Genomic DNA, 23065 nt, shown 5'->3' on the forward strand with positions numbered 1-23065 from the left:
ACAGCGGCTACTGTTTGGAAAGAGACGTGCTGGGATGGTATATCCTGTTGGCCTGGGATTATGAAGCCCCACATGTATTCCTGGTAAGTTGGCTTATGGACCGTAGTCAGATGTGCTCTCTTGAGCAGGGCCGTAATATACAGGCACAGAAAGGTGCACGCTGGTGCAGGTGATCTGGGTGGTGGTGTGGTCAGAGGAAACCTCATGCCAAGTGGGGTCTGTGGGGCTGAGGAGCTGCAGGGTGGCTTTTGGGACATCAGACATCCTCCGTGAGCCATGCATGCAGAGGTTCCTTCTCTCCAGATTAAACTCTGAGGTTTTCTCTGTTGGTTCTTACATCAAGGGCTTTTCTTTTCTCTACCTCCTTGTGCAGAACCTCTTGTTGCTCCCTTGTTATGCTGTTACCTTTTTGCCTCCAGTGGTGAGAAGCTGGATGTTCTGTGTCTGACTCCCCAGTACCTGGGATGACTTCCTTTCTCTCAGCCTCAGTCTGTCCCTGTACTTCCACACGGACTCTTCTCCTCTCTCTTTCCAGTTCAGCTACCCTGGCCCCAGACCCTTCATCAGAAAGGCCAGCTCTTGTGTGAGTGGCTTGGCCGTGGGAGGAAGGGTGAAGGCATATGAAGACAAATAAGACGTGGTCATTGTCTTCAAGAGACCGCACTCTGGTGGTTAGTGCCCTGCCACCCTCTTCCCCTCCCCCCGCCCCCATTCTTGCTCCCTAAGATTCTGTGAGCCCTATCTGTGTGCCCCCAGCTGCTGGGGGCTCTCCTTCCTTTTAAACCCTCATGGCACATATTTTAACTTCCTCGTGGCCCTGCCTGCATTCTGCATCACATCGTGCTTTTTTTGATGTACCCTGTACCTCCTACCTTACCTCCTTTACCAGACTTTAAACTCTTTTTTTAAGAAGTCTTTATTTATTTTTGAGAGAGAGAGAGAGGGAGTGTGTGCATACACAAGAGCGGGGCGGGGGGGGGGCAGAGAGAGAGGGAGACAGAGGATCCAAAGCAGGCTCCATGCTGACAGCAGAGAGCCTCACACGGGGCTTGAACCCACAAACCTTGAGATGATGACCTGAGCCAAAGCTGGACACTTAACAGGCTGAGCCACCCAGGCGCCTCTAGACTTTAAGCTCTTTTAAGGCAGGCAGGGGTTGTGTCTTGCCCATTATTGTATCCCATGCAGTGCCTTATATACGGTAGGTGCTCAGTAAATACTACCAGACTAAAACCAACTTGGACTCTCTTATGGCTCTCCATACCCATCTGCTTTGTGGCCATGGTTCTCGGGTCTTGAGACAACATAAAAGAATAAAAGGGGGAGAAGCAGAGAGTGTCTGCCTAAAAGAATGTTAAGAGATTCTGTATAGGTAGGAGAAATCACAAAAATGTCAAAAGCTGAAGGATTACGATATTTTTCAGATTCTTCTAGTAGCCTTACCCTTCTGTCAACCCATTATCACAAAAGAGGCAGAAGACGGAGTTTCTGATGTTTTCCTACCAGGGCTTCAGTCTTCCTTCATGTTCCACAATTAACTACAATACAAGTAATTCATATAGTGCTTAGAAGAAGCTCTTTCCCGGAAACTTACCTACTGGTGGGATTGGTTCCCCGAGGAGGATGCTGGAGACAGCTGCTGGAGGATGGGCAGGAGCACAAGACAAAACAGACTCAGAGGGAAGTAATCTCCCTGAGGTCGCAAAGCAAGTTAGTGGCAGAGTTGAGATTGGACTCTAGGTCAGTCTTGTTCTAGAAATGGAACCTGTCTCCCTCCACTGTCTGTGCTTTTGGGTCTGATTAGAACTGGATGAGGCACCTGGCTGGCTCAAGTTGGAAGAGCATGCAACTCTTGATCTCAGGGTTGTGAGTTCGAGTCCCATGGTGGGTGTAGAAATTACTAAAAAAGAAATAAACTTTTGAAAATGTTTAAAAAAAGACTTAAAAAAGAAAACAGAACTGGATTCCTGGAGAGGGATGGTGGTTGCCCACTTGCTGTCTGCGGAGAATCTGGGCAGAATTGCCCCCAGTCTGTGCAGGTGCGAGGACTCCTCTCTCCTGTCATCACCAGGGTGGGGACCGAAGGGCAGAGCATCTGCCCCCCACCCCCCACCACCACCTCTCAGCAGGAAGGTCACACTTCACCAGCTCATTTCCCTTGAGCCCTCTTGAACAGAGGCTGTCAGGTCGTCCAGGGCTTCGGGCTTCTGCTGCCACAGAGGCTCAAGCAGTCTGCCATGAACGGGGAATGTGAGAACCTGTATCCTTCAACAGGCAATGGCAAGTGACAGCACATTTTTAGAGACTTGGCCATAGAAAGGAGGGAAGGCCAAGCTTCACACTTGGAGCAGTGGCTCCTTTGAGGCAGGATGAATGGAGAGGACGCTTAAGAACTTTAATTCACAAAGAAGGAACTCCCAAAGGGGTGAGATTGGAGTGTACCAGAGGCTTTCTGGAACTAAAAAAACATGTATTTTGAATTCAAGGATCAATAGAAGAGTTGAAATTAGTGGTTTGGAAAGTCACACAGAAGAAATGCCTCACAACCCAGAACAATAATAAAAAGAAATGGAAATCATGAATTAAAATGTGAGACACTTAGAGGCCTTATCCAGGAGACCTGGCATGGGGGTAATAGAAGTTCCAGAAGGAGAAAAAGGAATAGATGGAGGAGTAATAGAAAAGCATTAGAGGGAAATAGCGGTGACCTGAAGAAAGATGTGATTCTTCAGATTCAGTGGATTCATCCAGTTCATACTAAGGCTAACACTTAACCTATTTTGTAGTAAAATTCTTAAACTCCAAGAAGAAAGAGAAAAATCTCTTGTAAGAAGAAGGAGCAGGATTTTAAAGGAAAGAGAATTAGACTCTCATTAGGCTTCCCATATACAGTGCTGGAGGCTGGAAGGCAATGGACTTGTCTGCAGACTGTTCAAGGGAGAGGGGCTGCAGTCCTCTGTGTGCCCAGCCACAATGCCACTCACGGTTTATTGCAAAAGAAAGGCGATTCAAACATGTGAGGGCATAAAACATACAGTATCTATGAAGTGCAGCTGAGAAAATGCCTTGTAAAACTGTCCAGTGGAAGGACAGTGAAAGCAGGGCAGAGATGATGGGATAGAGGAAGAATGCAGGGAGCAGAGCAGAGCAGAGCAGGGCACCTGTCAGTGCCTATGGCTTATCTCAGTGACTACTGCTGCTGTGCATCGGAGTTTTTATTGTGTTAACTTATTAACAGTTTTTAAGATAGAGGAGAACTGCTGTATGGCAAAACATAATAGGCTGAAAACAAAAATTTTAAACCACCTTTGCAAAACCTAAGGTTGGGAGAAGGGATGAAAGAGTGAAGAAATAAGTGTTCCATGTTTAGGACACTAAAATAAACACAGAGGAAACGAAACATAGAGGCTTTGTTTTTATCTGTCTTAAGGAAGGAGAAATACAGGTTCAGTTTTGACTTTTGGGGATGAGAAGGTGTATTAGGGCTAGATTTGGTTGCATACAGTAGATAACCCCTGCATAAAATGGCTTGAACGATAAGGGTTTATATGTTTTCATCTCATGAAAAAGTGAAGAGGTAGGCAGTGTACGGTTGGTATGGTGGAATCAGTGTCATCCTAGACCCAGGTTCCTTAGGTCTTGCAGCTCTTCCATCTATAGCAGATTGCCTCCTGATTCATAATGGCTGCTTGAGCTCCAGTCATTACATCTGCATTCCAAAAGCCTGAAGGAGACAAGGGGAAGAAGGGTGTGCCCGCGCCCTTTCAGACATTTCTTTTTTTTTTAACATAACAAAAGATACTTTTTTTTTTTAATTGCTCTCATCACCTAGAAAATTCCAAGCATTTTAGGATCTCTGTACACGAGCAAGGGGGATAAAGACCAAATACATATTTCTTATTATGAGTCACAATTTCATAGTGACCCTTTCAGACCTTTCTTAAAGGTCTCACACGGCACTAACATTTATACCTCAATGAGTAGAGCTTAGCCACATTGAGCTACAAGGGAGCACAGGGTGGGCTTAGCTAAAAACAGGAGTTCTCATTCTAAAGAAGAAAGGGAGAAAAAAAGAAGTTGAGATCTCTGCCTCAAACGATAATCAGTAGCAGAATGAATACAAATTAAAACAATAGTTTTCTTTTTTTACCTTTTTAATTAGCAAAAAGTTACAATAAAACCAGTGTTAGCAAGTGAGTGGGGAAGTGGGTCCTCTATGACATTGCTGGTAGGGAGTATGAACTGTTCTAACTCGTGGGGAACATAATCTGAAAGTATCTAATACACTTTAACGTGTGTATTACACGTTAACTTTACACGTTAAAGTGTATTAGATACTTTCTAATTTTTGGAGTGGCAAAAAGGCAGCGATGGATTAGGCGTTTATTACAAAGGAGCCGGCTTTCTCTGTTCCGACATGGGAGAAGGCCACAGTCTGGTGGGTTTAAAAGATAAATTGCATAATAACGTCTCCAGTAGGGGTTGCAAACTGGTGGCCTGTGGTGGCAGATAACCCTGTGCTGGGCACTGTGTTAAGTGCTTTACACAGTGAGCTTACTCTCCTCTCACAGTGAACTCACAAGGTAGGCAGTATTAGATCACCTATATTTAGAGGAGGAAATTGAAGCACAGAAAGACTAAGTATCTTTTTTTTTAAGATTATTTTTTAAAATATTCACTTCTGAGAGACAAGAGACAAGAGACAGCGTGTGAGCAGGGGAGGGGCAGAGAGAGAGGGAGACACAGAATCCGAAGCAGGCTCCAGGCTCTGAGCTGTCAGCACAGAGCCCAACATGGGGCTCGAACCCACAAACCACAAGAGCATGACCTGAGCCGAAGTCGGACGCTTAACCGACTGAGCCACCCAGGTGCCCTGAGACTAAATATCTTTCTTTTTTAAATTTTTTTTTTTCAACGTTTATTTATTTTTGGGACAGAGAGAGACAGAGCATGAACGGGGGAGGGGCAGAGAGAGAGGGAGACACAGAATCGGAAACAGGCTCCAGGCTCTGAGCCATCTGCCCAGAGCCCGACGCGGGGCTCGAACTCACGGACCGCGAGATCGTGACCTGGCTGAAGTCGGACGCTTAACCGACTGCGCCACCCAGGCGCCCCTAAATATCTTTCTTAAGGTCACCCAACCAATAGATGCTAGGCCCAAGGCTGCGACCAGGGCTCCAAAATCTGAACTTCTATCCACTCTGCTACCCGGCCCAAAGAGCACTGTCTAATCTCCCCCTTGGTTGCTTTGTGTGGCCAGTTCAGAGCTTTACAAATGTTCCAAATGGAAAGCCCTAAGTGGTGTAGTTAGCCACAGGCCCCGTGTGTCCTGCTCCTGTTATACCTGCGTCTTCACCGGTGGCCTCATCTGCCTGGGCCCTGCAGGCGCTTGAGGGTATGGCCTTGGTTTCTGGTATGAGTCCCGCTTGGTTATGTGTATTTATGCGGCTTAGCGGAAATGCTTGGAGGCATACACCTTGCTGCTTGCTGTGATTACCTCTGGAGTGTGGAAGGGGGAGGGTGGCGGGGGAAGGGTGGGTTGATGAGTTTTATTTGTACATCTTACTGGATTTGCCTTAGAGCCACAGGGACCTGTGGCTTTTGCAGTTTAAACTGGAAGTCCAATGAGGTAGAATCTATAAATAATTAAATATCAAGAAATATCCCAGTAACTGTAACTGAACCTTCCTTTCTGTCATTTCCTTTGAGATTGTCTTTATAAATGTGACTGTTTAAGCAAGGAGACTTGAGTTTTCCTTTCTGTAAGATGAAGGCCATCCGTTGGAACATGTGACACTTTGTGACTTCCGAGCATCTAGTTCCGGAACCTAAACTTACGTTGACAGCAGCACAAAGGTTGCTCAGGAAAGGGTTTGTGAGCCGTGGAAGCCTCGGGCCAGCTCCTGACACGGCTCGCGTGACCCTCTTACTGGATGTCTTGGAGAGACAGCCGAGTGCTGTGTGCCAGAGCTGTGGCGGTCTGGGGAGGAAGACGAACCCAGATGCAGGACAACTGTGGCAGGTGCCATGGAGGAGAAGGCTGGGTGCTCTAAAAGCCAGTGGGAGAAGGACATAACAGAGGGGGTCCCAGAAGGGTTCCTGGAGGAAGTAACATCTAGATTAAGACTGGAGAGGAGAGGAGGGAGGATGGCCTCACGGCCCCAGTGAGAGACAGCAGGGCAGGCGTGGCCGCTGGTGACCTCGGGCAGCATTTTGGCACCTGTTTGCGCATCTCTCCTTCCTTGGCTGGAAGCCGCCTCCACAGGGCTGGCAGAGGGACTGCAACTCCCAGCACAGAACATGCTTCCCCATAGGCGGGGCCTGTGGTACCTCTAAGCCCCCTCTTTCCTTCCCCTGTGAGGACCACAGCCCTGACCACTTGGGAGTGGGTTTGAATGCAAGGAATCGGTGGGTGGGGTGGGGGAAGGAGTGCACAGGAAGCAAGGACAGCAAGGCTAGGATGTGATGGTCACATGGGCCATGTGATGTTCACATGGGCTGGCTGGGCTTTTAAGATCAGTCTGTAGGGAGCCTGGGAGGGATCTGGGCTGGAGGGATTGTTAAGGCAAGTTTCACCTGTTCTTAGTTGAGGCGGCTGCTGGGAGGTAACTTCCACCTGGGTCCTGCCTGAGCCCCGAATGTTGCTGTGCTCCCCCGGCCCCTCCTGCCTCAGGCATTAGCCCCGGTATTTGCACCACTTCTCCCCGCCCCACCCTGCGGGGGTGTTTGTACCTGCGGGAGGGCCTTGTCTCCTTCAAGTCCTTTTGTGCAGTCCTTGAGCCTTTTTGGGGGGCAGCAGAACCAGATGGCTTGGGGGTGCTGTTGGGGTGGCTCAAGCATCACAGCCTTGCTCTGACCTTGCCCCTTCCCTTCCACAGTAGGCTGGGGGAGTAATTCATCCATTTTTATTGAGAACACAGCCGACTGCTGGGTTCTGTGCTGGGGACTGAGGCTAAAATAACCGTTGGAGAATCTGCCCTGTGCCGCGCACTGCCGTCAGCACTTACCCACAGAGGTGGCCTCAGCTCAGGGACCTCACGCACACGGAGCACTCAGGCGAGTGCTGCACAAGCTGGGGCACAGAGGGGGAAGTGGAGCTTAGAGAGGCCCTTGCCCCCTGCCATGCTGGTGGTAGGTGGAGAGCTGCATTCAGACACAGGGTGTCGCGCTTATAGGTGCCGTCCCTGGTGGCGAACGAGATGGGTACAGAGCTCGTGGCCCAGCAGGCACATGCTCAGGGATGACGGCAGTTCCCCGTCAGGGTGACAGGTGCTGTGGCAGGTTAGTGGAGGGCGCACAGAGGAGGGGCTCTCGACCCAGACCGAGGACCAGAGGACGGAGAAGGGACCAGTGTCCCAGGAAGAGTCCTTGGTGTGATTAGCATCACTGCCCTGTCACCCGGGACTTGTACCTCAGTCTCCTCTGGGCTTTGGTGAGGAGGTGCTGGCTTAGTGGCCTGTGCCCATGCTCAGTTAGTTAGTGATTAATCACGGAGAGCAGCTACGTGGCTCCTGAGCCCAGCCAGACTCTTAGGCACTCTCACTGGGGAAGACCCGTCCTCTTCCACAGGCTGTGTGACCTGAGTTTGTCACCACAAATTCCCCAACCTTTTGGGGGACACATACGCAGAGGGCCTGGTTTTATGGATCTGTGCCCCCCAACCCACCTCTCTCCACTTCTGCCCTCGAGTACATTCGTAAAGGACTGCGCCCTTGTAGTTACAATGGAACGTTGTAAAAACTCTGAAAATCCAAGCTGAATAAATCCTGCCTTGACCCTGCCACCCAACAAACCAGACTGTATCTGTGCCACCCATTTTCTCCCCAGTCCCTGTCCACGGGGCAGGTGGGGTTGCTACAATTGTGCGCCTTGCGGACGGACTTCCTTGATGGGCCGGGGAGGACATTGCTCGGCTGGAAATGGCCACCAGGTGGTGCCAGAGCACCAGGCGCCCGACCCCACCCTCCTGCGTCCGGACTACCTGGCCGTGAGCCGTGCTCCAAGTGCACGTCTGTGGAAGTTCACTTTCGGGTTTCTCCCCAGATGCCGTGTTGCTCACAGCCTCGTTTTATCACCTACTTGGAAAGAAACGGAGCAATACTGAAAGTACAAAAGTACTGAAAGTACAAAACGTAGAAAGTAAAAGTGCTATGCACTGACACCTTTCGCAGGTGACGGTAGTAACAGTCGTGTCTTTATGTACGTGTGTGCGCCCACACGTGTGCATACGTATTGGAAAGCATGTCCAGATGTCACTTTCTCAGTGAAAGCACTTCTCAGCCCTCGCCATTGAAGATTGCAACCCCCCCTTCCCCTCTGCCTGGCCGCCCCCGCCCTGCTTTACCTTTTTCCTCTCTTACCACAGCTGACTCTCCGTACACTTTTCCCTGCGTGCTGTATCGTCTGCCTCCTCCACCAGCAGGTACTGGGGGATTTCTGGCTTTTCCTTCACTGCTCTGTGCCCAGCACCTGGAACAGTACCTGATCCAGACTAGACTTTCAGGAAATACTTGCTGAATGAAATAATAAGGGTGGCTGTGTCCTGAATTTGTGGCCATCTTTCTCTGTCCATAACTATTTGTCTGTCGCATCCTTTCCAATCATCCTTTCCATCCCCATCAGTGGATGTGGTCCACCTACCTGTACTGAAACACGCCAGTGAGGCTTTCCAGTGTTTTCTTCTCTTTTTTGCAGGTGGTGGTATGGTCAGTGACTTGCTGGAACACACTCTCTGGTCGGTTGCCCGTCTGATGATTTCCTTGCTTTGCTCAGACTCTGGGCTAAGTGCTTCCCAAATAGCATCTTGTGTGGTCCTCACACCTATGAGAAAGGTGCTGCTGGTAGCTTCTCTCTTTGCAGGTGGGAAGTTGGGGCTTAGAGAACAGGCTCCTGGCCTGGGCCACATGTCTGCTGAGAGCTGAGCCAGGCTCTTGGGGAATTCCTTCCATATTAAGGATCTTACTACATCCTCTCTCATGACATTTCAGACACACATTTCCCCAGTTTCTTTTTTGTTTGTTTGTTTGTTTGTTTTACATCTTTTATGTCTTTTTAAAAATGTTTATTTTGGAGAGGGAGAGAACAAGTAGGGAAGGGACAGAGAGAGAGGGAGAGGGAGGATCCCAAGCAGACTCTACACTGTTGGCTCAGAGCCTGACGTGGGGCTTGATCTCACTAACTATGAGATCATGGCCTGAGCTGAAATCAAGAGTTGGATGCTTAACTGACTGAGCCACCCAGGTGCCCCCATTATGTCTTAAAAAAATTTTTTTTTTAACATTTTTATTTTTGAGTCAGAGAGCAAGTGGAGAGGGGGCAGAGAGAGGGAGAGGCAGGATCCGAAGCAGGCTCCAGGCTCTGAGCTGTCAGCACAGAGCCCAATGTGGGGCTTGAACCCACGAGCAGTAAGATCATGACCTGAGCCACAGTCGGCTGCTTAACCTACTGAGCCGCCCCGGTGCCCCAATGATGTCTTTTCTTATACAGAGTTCTAATTTTTTTTATTGTAGTTAAATCTGCTGATGGTTTCCTTTGTTTTTCTGGCTTTAGTATCACCCTAGAGAGAACTTCTTCACCCCAGGGTTATTAAAAAAAAATAATGGTTAGCGTTTCCTCTGGTATTTTTATGGGGATTTTGTTTGGTTAAGTCTCTAATCTATCAAAATTTTATTCTTATATATGATATTGGGTAAGATTTTAAACAAATCCCCCCCCCCTTAAGAGAATAGTAAATTGTTTTGTCAACATCTATTAAGTGATCCATCCCTGCATGCTGTTTGCAATGCCATTGTGACCAGATGTTAATTCTCACATGTATTTGACCCTGTGCTCTGGGCTGCGTTCTGTCCTGCTCATTCATTCATCTCTCAGTGCTCTTTATCCTCGACCATGGCTTCCTGGCAGGACAGATCACTTCTCTTCACATGTCCTTTTTTTGAAAACTTCTTAGCTTTTAAAAATTATTCTTCCAGATGAAATTTCAAATCAATTTGTTGAATTCCAAAATGAATCCCCTTAGAATTTAGAATGACCTTGTATTTTATTTATAGATCAGTTGGGGAGAGTTGATGCTTTTGCAATATTGTCTCTTTATTCAGAGGAGTGAAATCTCTCTCCTTTAATTTGTCTTCTTTTTTGTTAGGAAAACTTCATAATTTGCTTCAAATGATTTCTGTACATTTCTTTTGAAGTTTATTTGTAGGTATCATTTGCTTGGTAGACTCCCAGGCCATTGCCTTTTCTAGCTGGCTGTTGAGACCAGAGAGACCGTTGATTTTGTGGCCAGATGTCTGACACTCATAGCTTCTCTTCTGTCCACTTCCATTCGCTGCAAATCTTCTAGGAATTCTTAACTTCTGGTTTGGTGATGTCATTCTTCCCTGTATTTCAACACCGCAACAGATTTCTTGTTCTTTTGTTTTTGTTTTTGTTTTTCATTTAATAAGATTTGGTGAGGGGAACGCAGATGTGTGGACCCAGTACATTGTCTTGGAACTAAGATCTGTTTCTGTGGTTTGTTGTGAACATGTGACTTTCTCTGTGCGCTCTGGTGCCCCGACCCCTGCCCCTGTCACCCACTGCTGTGTGCTCCATGGGGGTGTGGGATGGTACTTGAAGACGGTCTAGGACCAGGGTATTCTTCCTCAACTTCTGGCTCCTACCTCGTGGGGCACACCCTTTATTCCTAATGGGCTTTGTTGTGCCGCTGCCCAGATGTTTTTCACTCTCCTTCTCCAGCCAGACCTCGCCCACCCCGCCTCACTCTTAGCTGACTTCCTTCCTGTTTCAGTGGGAAATGCCAGGCTGTGCATGATGAGTCAGGGCTCAGTGGTGTCTGTCAGGAAGGCCCAAGAGTGTGGGTGTCCTGTTCTGTCAACCTGTTCCTCACCTTGATATTTCTAAAGTTCATCCTGATGACAAGGAAAAACAGCAAAGGGGAATTTGAATTAAATGACCCTCATGAACCAGCCAGTCTCTGGCACAGGGCTCTCCAGTCAAAGCTGGCTGAAGCAAGTGATGAGCTCTTTGCCCACTGGGGCTTCCCATGCTCCGTAAACTTGACCTGTACCTGGGGTCCAGGCCGGGCAGGTGTACTTAGGGGCGTGTGTGGGAGTCCCACAGGTCTCACAGCAGCAGTGGGGAAGAGAGGGGCCTTCAACAGGTGTGTGACTTTTTGGCTCTTAGGGATGGTCCGAATGGATGTGGCCCAGTCAATGAGCTGGACTGTTACCTGTCAAACCAGTAATTCCTCTGCCCTTGGCAGGGACTAAGAAGGAGAGAGGGACCCCCTGCTCCTCACAGTAAACTGTCTTCCAGCCTGCCCCATCGTCTGTCTACTGCAGATAATGTATGTTTGGCCCACATGTAACGGGTGTGAAATGCCTTAACCTCAGCATCCCAGAGCTGCAACTCTCAATTAATGGTTGGCACGGGAAATGACAAGCCCCTGATGTTAGGCCTGATCGTGGAGCTTGTGTGTGTGTTGGGGGTGGTGAGTGGGGTGGGATATGAGGGTGCAGAATTGCTTTTTAAATTTAACTTTTTAGGGGTGCCTGAGTGGCTCATTCAGTTGAGCATCTGATTCTTGATTTCGGCTCAGGTCATGATCTCACGGTGCGTGAGCTCAAGCCCGGCATCGGGCTCTGCGCTGACAGTGAGGAGCCTGCTTGGGATGCTCTCTCTGCCCCTCCCCTGCTCATGCGCACGTGCACACACTCGAATACATATTTAAAAAATAAATTCAGCTTTTTGTTTTGAAATCAGTTTAGACTTACAGACAAGTTGCAGAACAGTACACAGCATTTATGTGCATCCCTCACCCAGCTTATATGTGAACAGCTTACACGGGCTTAACACAGTTATCAGACTGACTTAGGTGATGAGTTAACATAGGTACCATGCTATGAACTAAGACTTGCGACCTTTTTCAGATGCCACCAGTTTCCTCCCTGATGTTTCCCCCCTAATGTTCTTTTTCCGTTCCTGTCTCAGTCCAGGATCCTCCCTGCATTTAGCTGTGAGGCTTCATTAGTGTCCTCTGGGCTGTGATAGCTCCCTTTCCAGAGGGTCACGTCAGGTCCTCGTGGGAGGAAACGTGTGGTCTCGTCCTTGTACTACTGCTGCAGGTACCTATAGGGTCAAAGTGTCTCGTCCTGAGAGACGTCACCAAACCCCCGTGTACTGGCGCCCCCCGTGCCAACCAGGCTCTCCTGTCTCCCCAGGGCCACCCTCCTCCAGCTAAGGTCTGGGTGGCAGCCGCCCTTGTCCCTGTCTTCCGGGGGCAGGGGAAGCAGCCACCACAGTCCCACCCTTGCCATCTTCTCTGAGATATGCTCTGTCAGGTGTGCCCTCTGTCTCTTGGATTTTTCATATTTTGCCCTCCACGGACTCCTTACTTTGAACCTGAGAATATGCTCAGGAGTCACTTTGAATTCCCGGAAAGCCCCAGTCTCCATCTCCTGCTTTCCCTGTTTCCTCCCCAGCAGGCTCCAGGAGACTCAGGCACTTCTTAAGTCCCTTAGCGAGCCGGGCTTTCCCTGACTGGGGCCCAGGGCCCTCCTGCCGTCAGACCCCAGGCTGTCCTCAGCTCTGTCCTGAATTGTTCTGTGTGATCTTAAATTTTTTTAAACATTTGTTTATTTTCGAGAGACAGAGACAGAGCATGAGCAGGGGAGGAGCAGAGAGAGAGGGAGACACAGAATCCGAGGCAGGCTCCAGGCTCTGAGCTGTCAGCACAGAGCCCGATGCAGGGCTCGAACTCATGAACTGCATGATCATGACCTGAGCCGAAGTCGGACGCTCAACCAACTGAGCCACCCAGGCGCCCTGGATTAGTTTCCTTCTGAGAACCTTCCCTGGTTTTATGAGAAGTGCAGATTCTTTACTCACATTTCTTTTGGTGCCTCAACTTCAGCGCGATGTCTTGTGGTCTCATGCCAAGAGAGCCCTGCCCGAGTCTGCCCGTCCCCGGGGAGGGTGAGCGTGTGGTGAGGGGCGCCAGCACAGACGTAGCTGACGTTTACCAGCCGCTTCCAGCCTACACCGACCTGGCGACCCCTTCGACCATCTGCCATCTGCCAGGTCGGGGAGGGAAGGAAGGTGGAGCTGGGTCAGGTCAGGCAGCTTGCTCAGGGCTCAGAGTGAGTGAGAGGTGAGAATTCAAATCCTGATTTGTCCGTTCCCGAAGCCACAGAAGTACTTGGCTTCACCTGCAGCTGTGAGCCTGTGGGGGGTGAGGGTGTCGAACTCGGGGCTGCTCTAAGGCCTCCCCAAATCCATGTGTGCTCCCAGCTCTGTCAGGCTGAAGAATGAGTGCTGTAAATACATCTCACTGCACTCCAAGTGGATGTAGACATTGCTGTGATTCTTAGACCGCAGATTAATTTAAATGTGTTAGTGATTTATAACAGCTTTTTGTTACTAAGGGTTTTTCTTAGTCAACAGATGCCAAAAATAGAACTATTTCTTTTTGGTGTTAAAACGGATAGTTTCTTAAGTACATTTATGTGTATATTTGTACATTTACTTGTATCTCTGTGTGTGTGGATGTGTGCATAAATGCTTCCCTACCCTAAAAGGGAACTGTGTGACCTTGGGCACAGGGACTAGGGTTTGTGGGGGACAGGGACTTGCCTTCTTTATTTTAGGCCCTTTTATTCAGTTTTTATAATTTCAGCATGCACGTGTATTACTTTTACATAAGAAATTCAGGAAGTCCTCCTGTTTGAAAAGGTTAGGCGCCCCTGGGCCAGACTATGGTTTCTGAGGACAAGGATGGGCCGTGTCCTCTTCTGCCTCCCTGGCTGTGGTGCTTGGGCTGTGGGGATACTCATTCCGCACCTACCACCTGAATTAGTGGATCGCCGCCTGTTTGCGGGGGGCCCTACCTTAGCTCAGTGAACACAGGTGCTTCCCTTCCCCGGGAAGATGCCCTCGTGCTCCTTTTCTCTGGTGTGCTATTTCACGGGTTTGTCCCTTTCTGTGAGGTCTGCAGACCCTCCACCCCTAAATCCAGCCCGCTTTCCCACACCCTGCCGCTTTCTCTCCTCCATGGGGGCACAGCCGTGGTGGCGCCTCCCCGGCCCACTCTGTCTCCCTCAGCGAGAAGGTGGGATGTCGGAGGCTGAACATCTGGCGGGTGGTTTGGAAGGGCCAGGGGTGGGGGTTGGGGGACGGTGAACGCCGCAGTGAGTGATGGCATTCAAGTCTGACATGTGCTTACGTGGCCGTGGCCGGGCCTCCCTTTGAAAGCCGCCAGACGCTCCTGCTTGCCAGGAAAAGAGGTCTGGCCGGTTTGGAGAGGGTCAGGAAGAGGTGGAGATAACCACCCTGCCAGCCCGCACAAGGGGGACTTTCTTAGGGGGACTTTCTTGAGCTGCCGGCCCGTGGTCCGGCACCACAGTGATGGTTACCTTGGGGGAAGCCCTCTGGCAATAGGAAATGTGCATGCTGTGGCCGTGTGTGTGTGTGTGTGTGTGTGTGTGTGTGTATACACATGTACGTACATACACTTACTGCTCCTGAAGTGATGGAGGGGTTGTGGGCAGAACCCTCTTTGCTTCCTTCCTGTTCGTCTTGTCACAGCTTCTGTTCAGGACGGAGGAAGGTGGAGAGCAGCACCGTCCTCTGAAGCGGAGCTCCGGGTCCGTTTCCATGCTTGTCTGCAACATTTGGAAGAGATCACTCTCTTGTAATTGAACATTCCTGGATATGTGTATTTTCTTTGAAACAGCCTCCATACGCTTAGGAAAAAGTGGTTATTCTGCCTTCTCAACAGTGGTCTGCACCAGACTGTCTCGTGTTATTTTCTTGGTTTCCTGAACCTGAAACATTGAAGGAGAATTCTGAAAGTTTGGAAGGAAACCAACATGGCATATGGGATTTTCCTTCCCTCTCCGGGAGCCCACACACAAGAGCAGATTCTGTCATACAGAAACAAGAGATGAGGGATTGTTCTGTGGTTCTGATACAATTGCCACGTTCTTGCGAAGTTACGTCATGAGAATTGCTTTTTCTTCTGCGGTGTTTTGGTTTCCAAGGAGGCATTAGCAGCGTGTGTGTGTGTGTGTGTGTGTGTGTGTGTGTGTGGTGAGAGAGTTGGAGGATGGAAAGATGGGGTTTTGGTGTGATTCGGATTAAAAAGCCAGGCTCAAAAAGCTGGAGCTCTCCCCATCCTGCCAGCCTGCCCCTGACCAGCAGGGGCCACAGTCAGTACAGGCAGGTAAAAGTGCACCCCCGAGTTAGTTTCATTAATCTCTTGGTACCTCCATTTCCTCACCTGTGAAAAAAAGTTTGTTAATGCACGGAAATCCTTAGAGCCTGAAACAAAGTGATAGATAGTGGTGTGGGAGTCCCTTGAGGCCAAGGGCTGGTCTGATTCCTCTGCACAGAGCAGGGTTTGGGCAGTTTGACCAAGTTTGCTGAACTGATGAGGGAGTGACCAGGGCACAAGACACTGTGGCTGTGGCTGTAGCATCAGGGCCATCCGGGAAGACAAACTCTGTGGGGGTCCCTGCCTAGCTTATTGGCTGCTGTGTGTTAGGCTGCACACGGGCTGGGGTCAGGTGAGGAGGGGGACCTGCCCCCTTGTGCTCCTGGCACACCAGCACCTCAGGGTGCTTTCACGCCCCAACCTGCCTCACTTGCTGCGGGCATCCTCCTTGCCCTCGGCCACCCTTTCCTTGAAGCGCTCCCACTGGTCCTTCGAGACCCAGCTCAAGGGTGCTTGTCAGTGATGTCTTCTTTGACCCCCAGGGTGAACCTGTGATCTGTTACAGCATGTGTCCCCGTGAGCAGCTACTTTGGGGAGTTCTCCCCACTACGCTGCGGGGCCCTGGAGAGCAGAACTGGTCCTCCAGCGGGCTGGGCGGGTGACGAGTGAATGAATGAACAGTTGAGCAGCGTGTGTAGCTGTTACCCACTCGTGGCAGCCCCAAGCTTAGAGGTCATCCTTGGTTCCTCTCTTTTCTTCTCCCCTCGCGTGTGGTCCATCAGCAAGTCTTGTATCTTTCCCTCTGGAACCTACCCCGCCGTGTCCATCCCCAACCCCTGTGGCTAGCAGTCTATGCCGTCATCCTCTCCTACCCCAGCTGGCTCCGAGGCTCCGGCTGTGTCTCTTTTCATTCAGTTCTATGCCGAGTAGCCAAAGTGATCTCACAAACAGTAAGATCAGATCCTGTCACTCCCCTGCTCACAGTCCTCTAGTACACCAGAGGGTTCCCACTGCACTCCGGATGAAACCCACACTCCCGCCGTGGCATCAAGGCCCTTCATGCTCTGGCCCCAGCCTGTCTGTCCATTGCCTTCTGCCCACCCTGGTCCATCTGCCTCCATCACAAGCCTGCTAAGCTCATGTGCATCTCAGGGCCTTTGCACTTGCTGTGTCCTCTGCAAAGAACACATGCTGGTTTTTATGGGCTGACTGCTTCCTGAGGTTTCAGTCAAATTTCACATCCTCAGAGCGTCTTTCCTTGACCACCTGGCAAATACCGTCCTCCACCATCTTTTAGTTTTGGGAGACATTTCTCAGTATCTGAAATTATCTTCGTTTCCATGTGTGTATTTTCTTTCTTTTTAAATTTTTTTTTGATGTGTATTTATTTTTGAGAGAGAGACAGAGCATGAGTGGGGGAAGGGCAGAGAGAGAGGGAGACACAGAATCTGAAGCAGGCTCCGGGCTCTGAGCTGTCAGCACAGAGCCTGACACGGGGCTCAAACTCAAGAACCATGAGATCATGACCCGAGGAGAAGTCGGAAGCTTAACCGACTGAGCCACCCAGGCGCCCCGACCCATGTGTGTATTTTCTGACTTCTACACTGGAATATACGTTCTCTGGGAGCAGGGCCTGCTGGCTTTGTGTCCCTTAGTGCCTGGAACAGGGGTTCTGAACCAGGCATCTGTGAATTTGGATGGGAAAAATATGACATCTTTATTTTCACCAACTTCTCACTGAAGTTTAGCATTTCTCTCAGTTACTAATACAGACAATGAGTCACAGTAATAGTAGTACTTGGGACTTTGTCACCAATAAAAATCACAGGTATTTTCATATCACGTAATAATTATTGACCTCTTAGAATATCTATACTCATAACTACTTTTAAATTATGGTAGTTATTCCACCTCCCAATGTATCTTGTTATATCATGCAATAATAAAGAAATATATATATTCCCTTACATGGAGAAATATGTTATTGTATTATAAATTATTTTAAAATAGCTATATTTTACCCAGGAAAACAATTATATTAAAATATACCTATTTTAAAATAATTTATAATACAATAACATATTTCTCCATGTGGAAGTTGGTTTCCTGCGTGATTTTATGCGTTTAAAAATACTTCCGTGAGAAGGGACCCAGAGCCTTCACTAGGCTGCCAGAAGGGTCCAGGGCATAAACACGGTTCGAAGCCGTGGCTGGAACAATACCTATGTGAAGTAGAAGCTCGACGAATGAATGGTGCTTCTCTTTCCCCATTCAGATGAGACCCTCGTGTTTTCATGGTCGGGTTTCTGGTGGCGTGGCATGGACTTGGTGTTTTGGAAGTAGCCCCGATCAAGGTCTTTTGGAAAGCCCCTCTCACTACCTGACACTGCGGAGCCGGGGTTGGGAGCCAGGCCCACTGCTGTCCTTTTCTTTCAGACACAGCCTCTGCCTTCAGCCTTTTCGTGCATCTGCTGCCTTCACACTCCGGCCGACTGTCCCTGCAGCCAGGCAGATGCCACCCCCCTACAAGTGAGGGCAGAGTGTCTCAGTTTGGTTGACCAGCAGAGACTGGCATCTTAGCGTCCCGAGTTCCCAGGAGAATCAGGTGGCCACTCTGGTGCAGTCAGTCTGGCCTGGGAGGCACAGTCGCCGTCCTCAGAGGCCCGCCCAAGGGGTGGAGAAGCGGTTCTGCAGGAGGGGCCTAGGCCAGGCTGACTCCCTTGATGGGAGTCTGGTCCCCGATGAGGAGTTGGGGCCTGGCCAGGTCTCAGGGACTGAAAGTGGATGGGTGGGGGTGTCCCTGGGCCCTGGAAAGATGTTCTGTTCTGCTTGGTTCTGTTATTTCTTAGTATGTGAAATATCACTCGTCTGAGACATGCTGCCCACGAGTTAGGCTATTTTTGTCCATGGCGAGACTTGCAGGAGTCAGATCTGAAACAAGCGCTCTGTCTTTCTTTCCAGCCCAGGCTGCCCGTGGGGAGCGCGGGGCTGACACGCTGTGGCTGCCGTGCTTTGTGTCCAGGTGGGCTCGAGGGGCGTGCGGTTGGCAGGTCAGGCCTCCGGGAGGAGGAGCTGCACCCAGACACCTGGACTCAGCCTCCGCTGTCGGGTGGCCTGGCGTCCACAGCCGGGAGCCCCTTGCCCGCAGTGGAGGCCTGTGGTTTCACAGAGCGTGATGCCGTGCTTTCTTTAAGCTAATATTTTATTTGTTTATTTTAGGAAGAAAGAATAGGCATAAATGAACAGAACTGTGGGATTAGATTAACACTCACAGTAACCAGTAACTGGGATTGAGTGCTTGGTCTGTGGCTAGCCCGGGCCGAGTGTTTCACATGCATTTTCTCACAGGGTCCTCATGGGCTCTTGGAGGAGGCCCAGGCGCTGGTGTCGACGGACCAGGGTTTGAACACCCCAGTCCCACTGCTCAACTAGCAGTTGCATCACCTCTTGGTGCCTCAGTTTCCCAGAAGAGTCTCCCCTGCATGGGGTTGTCGTGAAGACAGAATGAACTAAAAATGTAGCACTTAGCCCAGTTTCGCGCAGCTGCCGCTCCCTGCGTGTGCTGCTGTCAGTGTTGGACGGGGCACCTGAGTGCGCCCCCCCCCCCCCCCAGCGATGATGGAGAAACGGGCAGAGGTGGCAGCGTCCTTCGGATGGGATGTAGGGGGTGGGCGAATGAACTGTCATGGAAGAGGGTGTGAGAACGAAACGTGGCCTCTGTGTTGAAGGGCTATGTGACTTGAGGGTTTCTGGTGTCGGGTGAGTGGGGAGAGCCAAGGCCTCTGGTTTGGGCTCCATGTTGGGCCCCCCCGGGGCAGACCCGCAGAGTACCAGGCATACTGTGAAAGGACCGAAGCTCACATCAGCCCGGAACTGATGCAGGTTGGATCTACAGCGTCATCACACAGCATCAGGCTGGCTGTCTCCCGTGCCCTCTTCCCCTCGTGACTCTGTCAGGCTTGGGTTGAGTCACTTCAGTCTGGCCCGAGCTGATCTGAACAGAGGCCATCCAACAGGCTGGTTGCTTCTGGCATAGAGAGCCTGGCTGGGTTGGCCCCGACTCCCAGTCCGCATGAGCTGGTTTGTCTGGTCTGAGACAGCCCTGCAGCTTGAGCCAGTCTCATGCTGCCTCTTTGAGCTCTTGAGCCTTACTCTCAGCCTCAGTTTCTGGATTCCCCACTTTGAAGTCTCTAGGTTCTCATGGGGTGTCTGTGGGAAGGTCTCATCTATCTGCCTGACTCCTGGGAGGCCTTCCCTTTGCTCCAGACGCGGGTTCCCCTTCTCCCAGTCCTGTCTCTTCTGCACTGGAAATTCCTCAACGTCTTTTTGCTTATTAATAACCCCTCTCTCGGGGCACCTGTGTGTCTTAGTCGGTTAAGTGTCTGAATCTTGACCTTGTCTCCGGTTTGTGAATTCAAACCCCACGTCGGGCTCTGCCCTGTAAGCTTGAAATTCTCGTTCTCCCTCTCTCTTTTCCCCACCCTTGCTTGTGTACACGCGCTGTCTCTCTCACTCTCTCAAAATAAATAAATAAACTTAAGAAAATAACTCTTCTCTTGTCAGGGGCTAACGTGGTTTGTTTTTGCTCTTTTCATATTTCTTTGATTATTTCAAAGGGATGTGGAAGGGAGCAGTTAAACATGTGAGTTCAGGGTGCCATCGTGAAACAGCGCTGGTGGCTGCTGCTTTCATTGTAGTGTGATTTACATACCGTAAAATTCACCCACTCCAAGTGTGTGATTCTGTGATTTTGAGTGAATTTACGGAGCTGCGTAACAGTCGTGTTGATCCTGTTTTAGAACATTTCCGTCACCTCAGAAAGATCCCTGTGCCCGTCTGCAGTCAGTCCTGCCTCCACCCCAGCCCACCGCTGATGTGCTCCTGTCTCTCTGAGTTTGCCTTGTTTTGGCATTTCATAAAAATGGCATCCTACAGTACAGTCTTTTGGGTCTGACCTCTTTGACTTAGCATAATGTTTCTGAGGTTTATTCATGTTACAGTTTGCATCAGTATTTCGTTTCTTTGTTACTGAGTAGTAGTCCACGGTAGGGAAATATCTCATTGTTTATCCACTCACCACTGGAGGAGCAAGGAGCGTTTAGATTGTTTCCAACTTTTGGCTCTGATGAATAATTCACGTACATGTCTTTGTGCAGACATATGCTTTCATTTTTTTAAAAGGTAGCTACCTAGGAGTAGAATTGCTGGTCATTTGATAAGCGTCTGTTCAACTTTTTAAGAAACTACCAAGCTGTTTTCCAAAGGAGTTGTACCTTTTACCTCCTACCAGCAACGTTTAAGGGCTCCATTTCTCCGCGTCCTTGCCAGCGCTTGGTTTTGTCTTTTTCATTATAGCCGTCCTGGTGGGTATGAAGCGCTGTCTCATTGTGGTTTTGCTTTGCCTTTCCCCATGGCATTCCCCTCCTTTGACATCTGTATGCCTTCTTTTGCTAAAGGCCTCTTGGCATCTCTCGCGCAGCTGCCTTCCAAACCTGCCCCAGCCACGGCTCGGGGTCCTGGGTGACCGCAAGCACAGCTCCTCCGAGGACAGAGGGATTGACAAATGACGGTTCTCAGCCCATCCCCTTTCCCTGCTGGTGAAAGAGGAGTTTGGCCTCTGCTGCTGAGTTTTTCCTCTGAGGAAAAACTTTGCCGACCTGTGCTTTCCCCCCCTTCTCTTTTGGTATAAAAATTATCAAGCATTCAGAAAAGTTGAGAGACTAGTGCAATGAACGCCTGTCCATAGATGTCAGGTGTTAGCATTTTGCCATAGTTGCTGTATCTCTACTTCAGTGTATTTTGCAGACTGATCGGAAACTAAATTGCAAACTCACTTTAGCCCTGAATTCTGCCACAGCGCATCGCCCGGACAGACTCTGCCCTACTTAATCTCCCCACTGATACTGTCACACCCCAGAAAATTAATGGTAATTCGATATCATCTAAAATATCCGTATTCAGCTGTCCCTGGCTGACCCCCAAATGTCATTTATAGCTCAGACTGGTTCTTCTCAGCGTTTGGGGGAGGAAAGGCGGGAAGGCGGACGGCTCACAGGCTGTTGCTCAGGAGGAGATGGCCGGCGAGGAAGATGGCGGAGAGGTTGTGAGGGAGCGGCCATCGTGGCTTCGGAGATGGGGGCGGACGGAGCCCGCAGCACCCTGACCTTGTCGGGCGTGCGACTCTGTTCTGTGCCGAAGCGCTGCTCTGTGATGAGCCCTGGGGCTGAGGCTCCAGCAGGTCACAGGCAGGGTCGAGATCTTTTCCTCCCATCTCCAGACGATCTTCCCCAGTGAGCTTCAGGCGAGACCTTGCTCTCCAGGGTGGGTTTTCTCATGGGCACCGCAGATTCGGCATATATCCCAGATTAAATTCATCATCTTCTTCACAGATCTGCTGCACCACCTCTGTTCCTGCCCTCGATGGGGGACACGCCGTCCTTCTGGCACCTCAAGCCAGACACCGTTCACCCTCAGCTCATGTACCCCGATCACCCTTCCCCATCAGTTTCTGTTGATTTTCTGTCTCTGTTGTCTCCCAGTCTGTCTCCTCTCTGACTCCACTGCAACAGCCTCGCTTAGCTCAGGGGACCTTCATCTCTGGCCTGAATAAATGCAGTTGGCTGCCGGCTGGTACCTTACCTTCTCCTTTCCTTCCCTTCTTGCACCCTCCCTACTCTCCTGGTCACTTTCCTGCTAAAGAGCACGTGGTGGCTGCAGCTCCGTGTCGTTGAGTGATGTGATAAATGCCCTACTAGAGGCATGTACGCATTGGCACGAGAGCATCTGGTTCTGGTTCCAGTGGTCCAGGCTCGGTAACCGGAGGAAACGACATTTGAGCAAGGTCTTGAATGATGATGGATGGTGGGGCTGCGTGACTAGAGGCCCCAAAGCATGAGTTACTTAACCTCTCTGTGCCTCAAACTCCTCACACCTAATGTGGGAGCGATAGCACCTACCTGAGGCGGTTGTGAGGGTTAGTTCATGTACACAAAGTGCGCGGCACGGGGTGAGCGGTATGCGAATATTAGCTGTGATCACATTATTATTGATGAAACGGTCTTGTGCACAGGGAAGCACGGTGGGAGCAGTTTGTACTCTTTCCCTGCTTTCTTTTAAAACAAAGGTCACAAACTCTAGTGCCTGAGAGGGCCAGGCACGCACCCAAATGGTTGCACAGCCCAGGTGCTGTCTGGAAGGCACTTGATCCAGTGCGGGGGCAGCTGTCGCTCAGCTCAGCTGATGCTCATCAAGTAGCAACGTGGGCCCAGTACTGCCAGGTATTTTCATTTTCAAGAAAGGCTGGAAATCCATAATTCCATGTGAAGCTTTCTAATTAAATGTTGTTGATGAATTTTAAAAATACTAAAACCTGTACAAGCCCACGAAACTATGTCTGTGGGTCATACTTAGCCTGTAGGCTGCTGGCTTATAAGCTTTGTTTATGAAGGTCTCCCCCAGGGTCTAGCACAGCTCCCCCTCCAGGGTGGGATGAAGTTGGGTTTGAAGCTGGTTTTTATGAGCCCCTTTTTCCTTGTAGGACTTCTCCAGACAGGTTATGTCACCGACAGAGGCTGCCCTGAAGCTCCCTGTGGCCCGGAGACTATGTACAAGAGGAATGGTCTGATGGCTAGTGTGTTGGTCACCTCCGCCACTCCACAGGTACAGGGGCTGTGAGAACTGGGGCATTTGGGGGGCAGGGGGAATCCTTTCAGCTGACCTAGTCCCCAGCTAAGTCGTGGACAGCAGGGCAGCAAGGCTCCGTGAATACCACCATTTTTAGCGCTCCCGTGGCCTCTGGCCACACCGGGTGTGAGATGTGGGAGGCGGTCAGCCCTGAGGATCAGTGTGTTTTCT

At 50.2% G+C, this 23065-nt stretch overlaps 1 protein-coding gene across 6 annotated transcripts in view; it reads left to right on the plus strand.

The window, feature by feature from the left end:
• RALGPS1 (Ral GEF with PH domain and SH3 binding motif 1) overlaps positions 1-23065 on the plus strand; it is a 275362-nt gene that overhangs the window by 23237 nt on the left and 229060 nt on the right. For all 6 annotated transcript variants that reach the window (XM_030293121.1, XM_030293123.1, XM_030293126.1 and 3 more), the window contains exons 2-3: positions 5-83; positions 22749-22870. In XM_030293121.1, coding sequence (XP_030148981.1) covers positions 22814-22870 — 57 coding nt within the window. In that variant the 5' untranslated portion in view covers positions 5-83; positions 22749-22813. The remainder of the gene's footprint in view (positions 1-4; positions 84-22748; positions 22871-23065) is intronic.

The sequence above is a fragment of the Lynx canadensis genome, chromosome D4, assembly GCF_007474595.2.
Source record: "Lynx canadensis isolate LIC74 chromosome D4, mLynCan4.pri.v2, whole genome shotgun sequence".
Classification (NCBI taxonomy): Eukaryota; Metazoa; Chordata; class Mammalia; order Carnivora; family Felidae; genus Lynx; species Lynx canadensis.